Source organism: Botrytis byssoidea (assembly GCF_014898295.1).
Source record: "Botrytis byssoidea strain MUCL 94 chromosome Unknown BBYS_010, whole genome shotgun sequence".
Classification (NCBI taxonomy): domain Eukaryota; kingdom Fungi; phylum Ascomycota; class Leotiomycetes; order Helotiales; family Sclerotiniaceae; genus Botrytis; species Botrytis byssoidea.
In genome coordinates, this window is record NW_024065851.1 from 298,810 (window position 1) to 312,465 (window position 13,656).

A 13,656-nucleotide genomic window follows, 5' to 3' on the forward strand; every position below is an offset into this window, starting at 1 on the left:
GATGCTTTCCAAAGATTGAAGTTCATGTGCTCAATATGGTACAATTCTCCATTCAAAGGTCCACCTACTCCTGAAGTCCAAGAAGCATGGCACGATATCATGAAATGTATGTCATCTTCTGGAAATACTTTTCAGCACTAATAGTTTTCGATTAGATTGTGAAATCGGAGTGCCCGCATCTGATATTCTTCGCGTCGGACACAATCTCACTGCTGTACAGTACCCTGCATCCGTTGGCGGCGGTCATCCAGCTATTGCCTCCGGCACCCATACCCTTCATTGTTTGCATTATATCTGGCAGGATCACTATATTGATGTTCTACCCTCGGTCGCCGAAACCAAAGCTCAGATACCCGAAATGTATGAGCGATTATGAGCACTGTGTCGACTATACTAGACAGTATTCGATGTGCAATTTTGATACAACTATCATTCCATTGTACTGGATTAGAAATCGCCAGAAACCTACGCCAAATGGTAACACAATTCATAAATGGGTTGACAAAGATCGTTTGCAAAATTGATTAGGGGAGAGAGCTGTACAGATGCCAGAAGGGTTTAAGTGGCGTCAACCAGAAGATGCAGTCAGCCTTGATGGCAATCCATGATCGAGATTCAAATTGCAATCTAGATATCATTTAAGATAAAAATTCATGACTGGCTTTAGTAATGTAACTTTGTTAATAGTAAAAGTGAGAAACATATTCAGAACATGCATGGTTCATTACTTACAGTGATCAAAAAGCTTTCAAACAAGAAGGATAGCAAAACACGCTGCGCAAAAATTGTCATCTTTACTATGATTGACAAGTTGGAAGTTACAATCGAAAAATCTCGTTTCGGAGGTGGTCATTCTCGACGCATTTTGAAATCGCCCATCTCATCAACATTCAATACTACTTCTACAACAGCTCCACGCCCATTTTGAACCTCTTTCACAGCCTTGCTGAGCACATTACTTAGTTCCGTAGCTGTAGAAACTTTCACCGCAAATAGGCTACCCTGAAGGGAGCCAAAATTATCCCCAGCTGCTGCTTTAGCAATTCCGCTATAGTCAGGAGAAGGATCTAATGATATATGCATGTCCTTATTCGACGCTGTGGCACCAAGGCCTGTTGGATGAACGAGCCGATGCGATTGGCGAGGTGCGTTCCACCCTGTATCACATATAGTTAGCATATTTTGAATAATTTCATACGTATCAAAATTAGAATCGATGACAATAATTAGACACTCACCTCTATTGTTGAGCACGATTGTTAAAATTGGTATACCGTATCGAGATACAGTCCAATATACACTTCCAGGAACTGTGAATAGATAGGTTCCATCACCCACGACCTGACAAACAAACTTTGGAGTCCCGGCAGCATCTTATGCCAACTTAACCCCCATACCCGCTCCACCACTCCATCCCAAGCCCACACCAGCAGAATTAATCAAAGAGCCAGGGATTTCTACTTGTAGTTGGTCCGATAAAGGCATTGCGCACGTTGCGGCCTCGACGACAAATATTGTGTCCCGTGGTGCAGCGGATTTTAGCGCGGCTCCAACGTAATGAATATCTAGCGAGCCATCGGAAGGCGGGGTTGCAAGCCTAGCGATGGATTCCATGCGTTCTTGGTATTTTTTGGCAACAACCTTATGTCGTTTTGCAGATTCTTCGTCTGCGAGCTTTTTCTTCGCAAGCTCTGAGGTTGTCAGATATTGATTGATTTTGGTTAAAGCAATATAACTATCCACTTTCCATCTCCCTTATGCAGGAAAAAAATACAACCCCATTGTTGAATTCAGGGGATCGACGTCGACATGATATATGACTGCATCCTCACGAGGACGATTGCGAGAAGGAATCCATGGAACATCGCAATCCAGAACAAATATCACATCAGCTTCGGTTGCAGATTTGTCAAAGCTGAGATGAAAGCCAAGGTATGCAGGATGTGAGGCTGGAAAGCACATGTCACAACCACCGGTATCTGAAACTTGCAATCCAGGAATCATGTCTGCTAATTTGACTAGCTCTGCAGGACAAGCATGGTTTCTACCGGAGTATCCGGTGATAATGAGAGGCGAATTAGCATTTAACAAAGCATCTGCAATTTTTTTGACTGTAGATTGGAGCAAGGCAGAGGGGCCGATAGGTCCATACTGTCCAGTATCAAATTTCTGAGGCTGAACAGTCTCAGCCATCACTTCTCGGGCTCCGGCCAGATATGCGGGTCCCTTGGGATCACTAATAGCAAACTGCAGCGCTCGTGCAACAGTCTTCTTCACGGTAGAACCCGTACGAAACTCTCCTACGTAGCGATTATATTGTCGAACGAGAGCCTTTTGGTCTGGGGCATCCTGTAGTCAATGTTGGTATTCAGTTCTTGACCCAGGTATTTCGTCGTCCTCAGTGTATGGGCACAGGCCGGCAAATATCAAAACAGGTGCTCGTCCTGTGTTAGCATCATCTATGAAGACAGGCGAGTCAGTAATTGCTTCTTATGTTATGCCTGAGGATTCTGGGCTTAGGTCAAAGAATCAGAGATACTCACGCATGGCAGCCCCCAGAGCTTGAGTTCCAACATCAACATGAACAATTACGGCTTGTACCCGTCCAGTCGCTCAGGCCCAACCATCAGCCATAGAAAGCGCAACCATCTTTATCAATAATGCTAAATCAGTCTTCAACTAACATTGGACAAACGGAAAAGATAAAATGATATGTACTTCATTAGGACAAGTGTAGATGGTAGGAAAGTTTCTTCTCTTTTCTTTCTGTCCCTTCAACATTGATTATATTAGACTGGGATGGTCTGACCCAAGATTAACGAAGCAGGCTTGAATGCCAAACTTGCAATTGTTAGTCAATGCTTTGAATATGGAGCATTCTCATTACACGAAACTCGCTTAAAGCCTCAAAAAATACATCCGAAGCCGTGTACGTCACAGATGAAGCCATCGTTGAAAGTTTTGGTGGAAATATAATAGATGGAATAGGAGGCAAAGTATGAATACACTTGTTTTGAAAAGACTTAGAAAATATTGGAAATGAACTTCTGTACTTAAACTTGAGAAAAAATGGGGTAGACGCAGTAAGGTGGCGTATGATCACAGTGAGCGACCCAAAAGCTTTCCTTATTGTATCTTGACATGAGAACAAATGTCAACATCACATGTAGAGAGACTTTTATCTATAGAAAGCAGCCTAAGCACGGAAGAATGCCGAGGCAAGCGATGAAGGCGGCAACCCATCACATTTCAGGCTATTCAGTTTATCATATGGGATCACCCAGCTAGAATGAGACTATAATATTCGTCAAATAAGCCCTTAGGGAGTTACCTTGCTGTTTTAATAATCGTAATGACATATCTGTAGTTGTTGTGAATTTTGTTTTCCATGTTCCTATAGAAACAAAATTAGTTCGAGTTGACAATTACACCAGCAAAGTGCTTCATACCTGCGTTCAGAATTGCTATGTCAATACGTTGACCCTCAAGTCCTTTGACAAAATTCTGGACAGGAAGAAAGCTCGAACGATCCAACTTGTGCACATCGATTTGAATGCTTAACATCATTTCATTTTGTAGCTCTTTATTTGTGACATTGCCTTTTTTGATATCGCGCACAGCAAGGATCAGACGTTCTGGCTTGGAGAGAAGAATCTCACGAGCGGATTCTAATCCGAGACCGGAATCTGCGCCCGTAATAAAAAGGGTACTCTTTGAAAGATTCACAAGTTTGAGTTTAGAAATCTTAGTAAACTGGGCTTTGAGGAAATCCATAATGGCAATAGAGAATGATCGATTGATGATTTGTTGGCTATAACACGTTGTTCAGGAAGTGGGTTGGGGGCACAGCTGCATGTTGTAATATCTGATCACCAACCGAACATCCTGTGCCCCTCAACATGAACAACTCTGTTCACTCTGAACATGTCATGTAGTCCCAAAAAGCATTCACTCGAAAACATCTTGGTCCATCATGACTAAGGTTCGGTACCCATTTAGACTTGATAGGTTGAACGAGTGACAATGAGCGGTTGGCCTATCATAAACGCCTTTTCGACCATGAATTATGCCAGTGTTATGCTTAAATTTGCGCCACGGTAGTGATTTACTTAATGGAGCCCTGGAGATAATGATTCGCAGAAGTTAAGAACGCATAGATGTGGCGCTGTAGAACTCACTTGACGCAAAAGTTGGTTCTAGTTGATAAGAAGGCTTGAACCTCACGAACTTCTCTTGTCGCCCTATGCACAACAGAAATGATAGACGGTCGTTGAATTAAGTATCACATCACCCTCTGTTTGAAGAGGTCTGTCACAATTATTTTGGTTTCATTTTACACTTCAACTACAGACAACTTGTTCAGACTTCCTGGTATGGTGTCTCGATTGCACTTGCAATTTTACTACCAATTTCAGGCACTTCTCGTCTAAGAATTATGAGGAAACTTGTCTAAAGAGTTATGATCAATGAATGCTTAATCAATATATTGTCTGATATACTCTTCGGCTCGTCTTATCATCTATCATAACCCTATCTATCATGTCCTTATTCAATGCAAACTGATTTTCCTCCTCTATTGCTCTCCACACTTATTCATTATAGTCCTATCTCAGTCCATCTAATCCCTCCCGCTAGCAATCAACTGTTCCATAATATCCGCAAACCTGGCTGGTACACTACCTCTCTCTTGCTTCGCCTCTCCAACTGCCAAAAGCACCTTCTTAATGCCCACACCTACACTATCACTTTCCGTGTATTGTTTTAGTTGATTCAGGGACTCTTGCAAATCACCTTCATTGTCGAAAGCTTTAACTTCTCGCAAGATAGTTGCTAGTTCACTGAAAGTATTGACGTTGGGGACTGCAAGTTCGCGGTTGAAAATGGGTTGGAGATCAAGTTGTTTGAGGACACTGCGTTGAGACGTAGTGCCTATAATCAAGAGGCGACGTTGCTAGAAATTTTTTAGTATAAAGGTGTAGGTAATAAAGTAGAGAACTTACATTTGGTGGTTGCTTAGTGAGCAGAACCATAAGGGCTTGTAGCACTGCGTTTGAGAATCGGGGACCAATAGGAACCCATTCGATAATACGCTCAATATTGTCTATAACAACAATATTTTGAGGAGATTTGTATGCATCCATAAAGACTTTGTTGAGATATTGAATTTTTTGTGCATCACCAAATCCAACCATGTTCTCGGCGGAAACAAGCTTGATGAATGGGAATTCTGAACCTTTGGCAATAGCTGCTGCGAGGGCAGTCTTTCCAGAACCAGGGGGTCCATGAAGAAGCACCGAGAGGAGCGATGTTGTTTGTGACTGTCTTACTAGATCTATGAATAGACGTCCATCTTTGAGAATGGTATCAATGTGCCTGCTGAAAGGCAAGATACCTGCTGCCATGGCGCCTTCAAGTTCTTCTTCAGATACACCGAACGCGGCTTTAACTTCATCAAGAGCATGCATGAAATCGCTTCTGTTGACCTTCATATTTTCGATATCATCGCTAACACCTGCTACGGTGCCAACTTTGACGTGTCGATTGAAAGCAAACGATGAAGCTGACTTGACTAGACCACCAATCTCAGCTCCTGAGAAATTCTTGGTTAGATGAGCGAGTTCAGCAACATCGACATCTGTATCCATGACATCATTTTTCAACATCTTGGAAGTGTGAATCTTCAGAATTTGTGCTCTGCCGGCTTCATCTGGCAGTGAAATCTCCATGTGAACTTCTAGACGTCCAGGTCTAAGAAGAGCGTCATCAATCATATCCATACGATTTGTCATTCCAATAAGGAGAATATTATTGAGCTGGTCAACACCATCGAGCTTAGACAGCAGTTGATTGACTACACTGTCGCCAACACCAGTTCCACCACCTGATCCACTTCCTCTTTGTTTGCAAACAGCATCCAATTCATCGAAAATGATAATATGAAGACCACTCTCGTCTCCCTTTTCCTTATACTCCTTTTCGGCATCGGCAAAAAGCTTTCGGATATTTTCTTCGGATTGACCAACGTATTTATTAAGTACTTCGGGACCGTTTATGACCTTTGGCTCTCTTGAATTCAACATCTTTCCAATTTGACGAGCAATGAGTGTCTTTCCAGTACCCGGAGGACCAAACAGAAGAATACCTTTCACGTGCTGGATGCCCAATTTCTCGATTAAACCAGGGGGGAAAATACGAGAAGCGAAAGCTCTTCGGAAAATAGCACTGAACTCTGTATCTAGACCACCAATACCCATATTTTCGAATTTAAAATCCGGTGCAATGATGGAATTAGCGGCCGGCCGCTTACTCGATCCCTTCAGCTTAATGGGTGATTTTGAATCCTTATAGAATGTGATAGGCGTCGTTCTAACTAGAATACCCCGAGCTTGTGGAGCGCTGACAGTGGGAGACGGTTCGGCATTTTTCTCCATACTCAAATCAGACAATTGAACAGTTTTAACAAGAAATGACAAAGGGACATTCTTGTGATCCATTAGCAACCTTTGACCAGGAGCAAAGACTTGGTTCTCGAACCACTTGATGAATACACTAGCTAATTCATCTTGGTCGTAAGGTACATCTGTAAACTTCTTCGCTGAGGCAAATCCGACCTCGACGTCCAGAGCACCAAGGTAAGCTTGTGGGCCTTGGTGAAAAGGATCGTATGTTTCAGCGTTTATTCTATCCAGCATTCCGACATTACACCATGTTCTTTGTGGATCCGACAAACTTATGCATCCTGGAGGGAAGCCATCCAATGGTCTTGCAGTAACAACAAACATGCCATTCAATATGAGATATATATCTGATCCGTCCTGGTTGGGTGGAAAGTCCATAGGAGATACGGCGGATCTTGTAATAATGTTAGTACAAGCAGTGCATTAAATTTTAACCACAAATACTCACAAATTGCCAAAAATGTATTGATTTGCCTTTGTTTTATCTTCGACTTTGGCGATACTGAGCTGCGCTCTTCGGGGAGACATTGGGCCTCTGCCACCAACAGGTTGTCTCATGGGCATAGCTTGTCTTGGAGAGGTCATAGGAGACTTTTCTTGACGTCCTGCATAACCATTTCCATCATAACCACCCATGGCAGTGTCTTCCCGGGGAGGAGGTGCTGGAGCCCTGCCATAACCTGCAGGTGGTTGGTCTCTTGATGATCTTGGCCCCGAGCCAAATAGGTTATTGCGGAGATTCATAATTTCGTTGGCAAATTCGTGTGTAAAGAAGAATGATTGTTTTTTGGGACTCGATAGATGATACGAGAGGCTTCGTAGTATTCAGAGAAGGCGTGGAGGTGAAACTCGTTTTAACTTCTTATGTACACGAGGCAAAATAGTGTCGGTAGTGGTAGTGGTAGTGGTAGTCGTAGCCGTAGCCTGCTGCGGAGTGGTTGATCTTCAGGGGATTTCGCGAGGCACCAGCCTTATGATATCGATAATCAAACTGTCCTTTCAACAATGACTCAAAGTCAAAGAGAACAGATATAATTTTGTAAGTGAATAAAGTATCAGATCAGATCTTCTATTTCTTTGAAATTCCGAATAAAATATGAAAATATGAAGTTTCCAAAGTGGACAGTGCCATTCGTGTTGCGACTGCTGTCTCTTGCAGGTTTGACATCAGCAACCGGCGACCGAGCACAGCTAATGATTGGATTGGCCTTGTCTTCTCCAACCCCAGAATCCTTATCGCAACCTCTCAGCCTTGATCTAGATTTCTTTGTCCAAAGCGGGGATCAACAACTTCGTTTACCAATAATGCCTCTGTAAGTTTCGCTATTTCAATTATTAAGATCAGATAACTGACTTTTACTAGTCATTTGTTGGGCAAAAAGTCGTGGAATGTCTACAACAAAGATAACATCGAGAAAGTTCGGCGCGATGAAGCTATTGCAAAAGCCAAGGAGGAGGCGGAGGAGCAACAGATGCAAGAGTTAGATGCCGAACGTCGCATGCAAATACTACGAGGAGAAATACCTACAACTCTATCAATAGAAGACAAGCCAGAAAAACATAATGACCCGCATGAGAGACGCTCACATAGCTCCGGCGAAGAACGCAAGCGGAGACCTAGGAAACGAAATGGGGAGAACGAAACTGACTTCGAGATGCGCATTGCAGCTCAAGACTCACAGTCTTCAAAGAATGAACGTCAAATTGTTCTACGAAAATCTACCGATGCGCCATTAGTTGACCACGCGGGACATATCGATTTATTCCCCCAACAACGCCCACAAAAACTGCGAGTAGAGAAGAATGCAGAGGTAGAGCAGGAAAAGGAGAAGAAGAAGAAAGAATACGAAGATCAATATACGATGCGATTTTCAAATGCGGCAGGATTCAAACAAGCTCTCGACAACCCATGGTATTCGAAAGCAACGGCAGAGGTGAAATCTATCGATGAAGATAACCCAGGCAAGGACGCATGGGGTAATGAAGATCCAAGACGAAAAGAAAGAGATGCAGCGAGGATTATTTCAAACGATCCATTGGCTGCCATGAGACAGGGTGCTGCTCAAGTACGACAGGTAAAAAGGGAAAGAGAACAGTGGATAAAAGAGAAAGAGAGAGAAGTCAAGGAACTGGAGGCAGAGGAGCGGAGAAACAAAAGAAAGCGAAGACACACTGACGATATAGACGACGACAACCTGGAGGGGTTTAGTTTGGACAGACCTGAAAAGAGGTCACGAAGCTCCCATCATAGAACTGATTCGGAGCATGAAAAGGAACGAGAGCGTAGGCATCGACATCGCCGGAGGTCAGAAAGGGATGAAATTGATCGACATCGACACAGACATCGACATCATCATCGTCATCATCATAGAGATGAGTAGATCTATTACTTTAATATTACAACTTATAGCCTTAATCTGATACCCTTAATACTCAATCTTAACCTCAAACATATCTCCCTTGACCAGTTCTCCCAAATCACCAGCTTCCATCTCCTCCAGTGCCTTCTTAATCTCCTTATAGGTTCCCTCCGACAGACCCTCCTTCCGACTACTGTAAATATCCAGCCCCTGCGGTGTAAATAAACTCGGCGCAAACCAAGTCACAACCCATCTCTCTTTCTCACCCTTCTGTGGCCCCTCCGTAATCTCCCTCTCTCCCCACCCCAAAACCTCCCAGTGACTACTCGCAATCTTCAACCAACCCTTTCCTCTCCAATTCCAAGCTCCATCCCCATCTGATGTATCGATACCTTGTATACTTTTTGGCTGCGGCATCCAGGTTTTAGAGGTGGGTGTAGAAGTCACTTCGTCGTCAAGAAGAGGCGCTGCATGAGGAGAGGTGGGTGGTATGATTTTATAGGTTATGCGAACATTTTTCGCCTTTTTCCACATGGGAAGTGTGGAATGCGTGACAGACCAGGTGTGTTGAAGCCATTCAAGAGGTGGAGTGGTGAAGGTAGGTGAGGGGTGGTTGTACTTGAGGGGAGAGCGGATGATTACTCTGGATGTGTCATTCATGTCTGCGACTAATTAGATTATGATGTAGAAATTTCTGCGATGCGCGAAAGCAACATGTACTCTCAATCCCGGATTCTTCGAACAAAATGAGGTTCTCGTTTTGTAAGGCGCGATGTAGCTAAGACGTGACGATCAATCGAAACAAAGCGCCACAGAAGTATTGCACTTTTGGCACAAGCTCGCTCATCGTACACTCCCTACCTGGACATTATGCTTATTGGCTGTGTTTAATTATATTTGTTATGGGCAAAAGACAGCAAGATTTTTATGTTCCCTATCAAGGAACAATGAGTTTCTTCTCATCAGATCAAAGTGAATGCGAGAAAGTAATCGAGAACCTTGGGAGCTTATCAAGTGAATCAGAGCTTGGCGAAGCTCCTGTGGATCCAATCGCAACCACCCTCTGCAAGGCTATGTGCCTAGCCTCACCAAAGTAAACAAAAAACCATCAAAACGCCCCTCGCCGTCGCACCTCAAAAAATCCGTCAAAATCCCCGGGACAATTTTTTTCGAGATCGCGCAATCTCCTTCTTTTCAAATCCGCAATAAAATTTATACATTTCCCAGAAGCCCCGTACTTGAGTTTTCCATCAGACGTGCAACAACAAACCTTTCGAGAAGTTAAAGGTTGCGAGGCTGACCTACCAATTCAACACCCGCAACTTTATTCTCAGCAATAACAACCATAATCACTGCGTTATAAACCATGGATGATATCGGACTTGAAGATGATTCTGCCGCTATGGCAGCCATGATGGGCTTTTCTGGCTTCGGAAATCAAGACTCTCGTTCTAAGAAACGTAAATTCAATGCTGCGACGGATGCATTTGTCGAAGGCGCAGAGTTAGAAAAGATTGATCGGGGAGGGAAGAAGGGACTGGGAAGTGGTGGGAATCAAATTCCGTTGGGAAAGATGAGGGTTATGGGAGAGAAAGCCGAGGAGAAGAGGAACGATGAAGAGATTGATTTGGGGGATGATGAAGATGCAGAGGATGAGGGACCAAGATATTTGGATACGAGTGCGCCGCCTCCAATATTTGATGGGATCGAGGGAGGGGAAAATGCCTTAAGTCAGGATGGTATATCAGATGATCCGGCGGTAGTGGAGGAAAGGCGCAAAGCACAGGAGCAGGTTGATGCAATTCTAGCTGCTGCCCCTGATTCTGCCGAGACGAATACATCGCAGCCGGTTTCGGGACACCCACATGGGCTTCCAGAAAGACCAGTGCATAGTAATATAGGATTTCCAGAAAATAGTGGGAATAGGAGGGGAGGAAAGGGTGGAGGGAGTGATGCAGGAAGCATGGCAAGCTCAAGGCCGAGTGGACGGGGTGCATTTAACAAGACATGGTATGAGGGATACTATGACCGAAGTTTCAACGAGAATCCATGGGCAAAATTGGAGGAAAGGATGGGACTAGAAGCCAAGGGTACCTGGGTTTGAATGGCGAAGGATTATGGAGATACTTACAAAGGAGGATATATAAAGGTCGTTCTTCCGAGATTGCTTCTGGTTCTAGGGAGACAATGTCTGGGGGCTGTACGTGATAGGGGATACAAATTGCGGCGAAAATCTTGCTGTAGCATGAGAACAAGCATCGGATGCTTAAGGGGAGAAATGGAAATATATGCAAACGTACACAGATATGTGGTGAGGTGTTGGACTTCGGCTGCCTTGCTACACGTACAAAAACAAGATTAAATTTTGTACAACGGGGTAACGTTCAAGAACATCTCCAGAGATTTAATAGCAATATTCAATTAAGTAACAGACATTGGAAGGGTATATTTCAGTAATGATCTAGAATACAATGAGTTTCCAGCTAATCAGCGAAACCCTCAAACTCAACATCAGCATCATCCTCGATCTTTCTCTTTTTCACCTGCTCTATCAAGTCCTGTAACTCTTTCTCCTTTGCTTGCTCTTCTTTCTTTTCTTCGTCTGTCATCTTTTCCAGCCTTTCGATCTCTCTCTTTCTCTTCTTCTTTTCTCGCTTCAACTCTTTGAGATCTTGTTTCTCGTGTTTCTGACTCCAAGCTTCCCTTTGCTTTCTTTTTGCTATTTGCTCTTCAGTTGGTACGTATGGCCCGGCATTCTTCGCTTCCTCCATCGCCACTCTTCTTGCTTTCTCTCTGATCTTATCTTTATATGCATACTCAGACATATCTAATTTGATGCCCAAGGTTTTGTCACCTTCCCACTTCTTTAGTTCAGGCATTTTTGGTAACCTTACAAGTGCCCAAGCATTGCCCAGGTCAGTCCAGTCAAGATCTGCAACTCTGAATATACTACTTGCTTGATGTTTCGAATAGGCTTGAACCCAACTGACAAATGCACGTTGCCCTTTATCATAAAGAGCACGATCTGCGAGAACTTCTTTGCGCATCTTTGAAATTAGAATTTTAGCAGCCTCATCAGTCGTGCTGATTTCAGGCCGCTTAAGGGGTGTAATTGGGGTTTTACGGATCTCAAGAAATGGGATATAATCTTCCTCACGTCCTGGTTGTAGGAAAATGACACTCAATCCTTTTCGCCCAGCTCGACCCGCTCTTCCGCATCTGTGAAGAAACACTTTTGGGTCTGACGGTGGATCGATTTGTACCACTAAATCGACCTGAGGTATGTCGAGACCTCTTGCGGCAACATCTGTAGTGAGAAGTATCGTCGGGGTGACTGCTGTAACATATTTGGAGAAATTTCTTTGCCTTACGTTAGGTGGGTGCTTGCCATGTAGGGAAACCAAGCCAAATTGTTTAGGCAATACTGCCTCAAGTAAAGGTTGGAAGTAATCGACGGCGGCGCAAGTCGAAAGATAGATGATAGATTTCTGAGGAGTTGGTTCAAGCTGTGAAAGTAAAGACAGTAACGCGGGAAACTTGTGGGTTGGTGGAGTCAGTAGGTAAGACATTTGAAGACTTGCAGGGGTCATTTTGTCACCCCCTCCAGCCCCCTTAACCTTCACAGCGATTTTCACTGGATTCCTCAGACCAACCCTGACTATCTCCCCTACTGCTTCACTGACACTGGCACTGAAAAGACCTGTCCTCCTCTGCTTCGGCAGACGACCGAGAATCTTCTGTAAATCATCCTTGAAACCCAGATCCAATAACCTATCTGCCTCGTCCAACACTAAAACCTCGAAGGAAGATTGTGGGCAATGAACATGCGGAGACGAAAGTAGTTCTAGTAGTCTACCAGGCGTTGAGATGAGGAGATTGGGGCTGTTCTTGAGAAATCTGCTTAGATCTTGCGCCGGAGTAGTTGTACCCCCAAGTAGAAGTTGTGGGATTACTCTCGGGGTAGACGAGGGCTTTCGTTTCTCGCCTTCCTCCAATGGTTGCAGTGCTTCCGCAGATGGCTCGTGAAATTTGAGTAGGGATGTGAGGACCGAATGAATTTGGGTCGCGAGCTCTCGAGTTGGGGAGACAATTATAGCTCCCACATGGTGTTTCTTTAGAGGTTCCTCCAATCGCAATAGCTTTTCCACAACGGGTATCAAAAAGGACAAAGTTTTCCCACTACCTGTGACAGCCTTGAAGTTATTAGTACGAGGTTTGCATGATGATATACTAGACCTACCTCAACAACGACATCTTTGTTCCCCATAAACAAGGGAATGGTAGATGCTTGTACTGGTGTCATTTTTTCAAACCCCATTGACGAGATGGCGTCTAATACCCATTCCGCCAATGAAGGCGTGAGCGCATCCCAAGCTCTTGGGTCTTTCTTTTTCTCGCTCTCAACTGCCATGATTATGTTGTAATGGTATGAAGCTTGTCGGATTTTTCTACATTTTTAGTTTTCCGTCGATGGAATTTTCTTATCTTATCGGAATCAACATTTTTTTCCGGGTCCGACTACCTAGTTAACGAGCGGGACCCTTGTCGGGGACGCACCTCTCCCTCCATTCAAGGTTCAAACACTTTCTGTTCTACGTCAGAAGGATGAATGCAAGAAATAATACATAAAACTTTACCAATTTATCCATTGGTAAAGTAAACAAACTTTGATATTGACAGGAAAATAGAGACAACGAGAGGATTATTGGAAAAGGTAAGAATATTCCATTCTACATTATGATATTAGTAAATTCATTTTCTTCCCTCAGTTATCCAGCATCAATTTCACATGTAAAAGTGTTCGTGGTCGCGTGCTTAGTCATGTTTTTCAGGAATTC

General features: G+C 43.7%; 7 protein-coding genes across 7 annotated transcripts; 2 read left to right on the forward strand and 5 right to left on the reverse strand.

The window, feature by feature from the left end:
* Positions 1 to 769: 769 nt before the first annotated feature.
* EAE97_005728 (uncharacterized protein) lies at positions 770 to 3,284 on the reverse strand. Its single transcript, XM_038876240.1, has 5 exons — positions 2,544 to 3,284; positions 1,775 to 2,349; positions 1,398 to 1,750; positions 1,239 to 1,373; positions 770 to 1,157 (listed from the first exon to the last, which is right to left on the reverse strand). The coding sequence occupies exons 1-5, from the start codon at positions 2,580 to 2,582 to the stop codon at positions 850 to 852; spliced, it is 1,410 nt and encodes a 469-aa protein (XP_038732716.1). The 5' UTR covers positions 2,583 to 3,284; the 3' UTR covers positions 770 to 849.
* A 124-nt stretch (positions 3,285 to 3,408) lies between these two features.
* Positions 3,409 to 3,774, reverse strand: EAE97_005729 (uncharacterized protein; the record flags this gene model as incomplete). Its single annotated transcript, XM_038876241.1, has 1 exon — positions 3,409 to 3,774. One exon carries the CDS (start codon positions 3,772 to 3,774, stop codon positions 3,409 to 3,411), a length of 366 nt encoding a protein of 121 aa, XP_038732717.1.
* Positions 3,775 to 4,618: 844 nt separating this feature from the next.
* EAE97_005730 (uncharacterized protein) lies at positions 4,619 to 7,202 on the reverse strand (the record flags this gene model as incomplete). The annotated part of the gene is made up of 3 exons (XM_038876242.1): positions 4,619 to 4,951; positions 5,001 to 6,852; positions 6,907 to 7,202. 3 exons carry the CDS (start codon positions 7,200 to 7,202, stop codon positions 4,619 to 4,621), a joined length of 2,481 nt encoding a protein of 826 aa, XP_038732718.1.
* Positions 7,203 to 7,562: 360 nt separating this feature from the next.
* On the forward strand, positions 7,563 to 8,839 carry EAE97_005731 (uncharacterized protein; the record flags this gene model as incomplete). Its single annotated transcript, XM_038876243.1, has 2 exons — positions 7,563 to 7,771; positions 7,822 to 8,839. 2 exons carry the CDS (start codon positions 7,563 to 7,565, stop codon positions 8,837 to 8,839), a joined length of 1,227 nt encoding a protein of 408 aa, XP_038732719.1.
* Positions 8,840 to 8,884: 45 nt separating this feature from the next.
* EAE97_005732 (uncharacterized protein) lies at positions 8,885 to 9,478 on the reverse strand (the record flags this gene model as incomplete). The annotated part of the gene is made up of 1 exon (XM_038876244.1): positions 8,885 to 9,478. The coding sequence occupies one exon, from the start codon at positions 9,476 to 9,478 to the stop codon at positions 8,885 to 8,887; it is 594 nt and encodes a 197-aa protein (XP_038732720.1).
* Positions 9,479 to 10,184: 706 nt separating this feature from the next.
* On the forward strand, positions 10,185 to 10,922 carry EAE97_005733 (uncharacterized protein; the record flags this gene model as incomplete). Its single annotated transcript, XM_038876245.1, has 1 exon — positions 10,185 to 10,922. The coding sequence occupies one exon, from the start codon at positions 10,185 to 10,187 to the stop codon at positions 10,920 to 10,922; it is 738 nt and encodes a 245-aa protein (XP_038732721.1).
* Positions 10,923 to 11,218: 296 nt separating this feature from the next.
* On the reverse strand, positions 11,219 to 13,229 carry EAE97_005734 (uncharacterized protein; the record flags this gene model as incomplete). The annotated part of the gene is made up of 2 exons (XM_038876246.1): positions 11,219 to 13,011; positions 13,059 to 13,229. The coding sequence occupies 2 exons, from the start codon at positions 13,227 to 13,229 to the stop codon at positions 11,302 to 11,304; spliced, it is 1,881 nt and encodes a 626-aa protein (XP_038732722.1). The 3' UTR covers positions 11,219 to 11,301.
* Between the last annotated feature and the right edge of the window lie 427 nt (positions 13,230 to 13,656).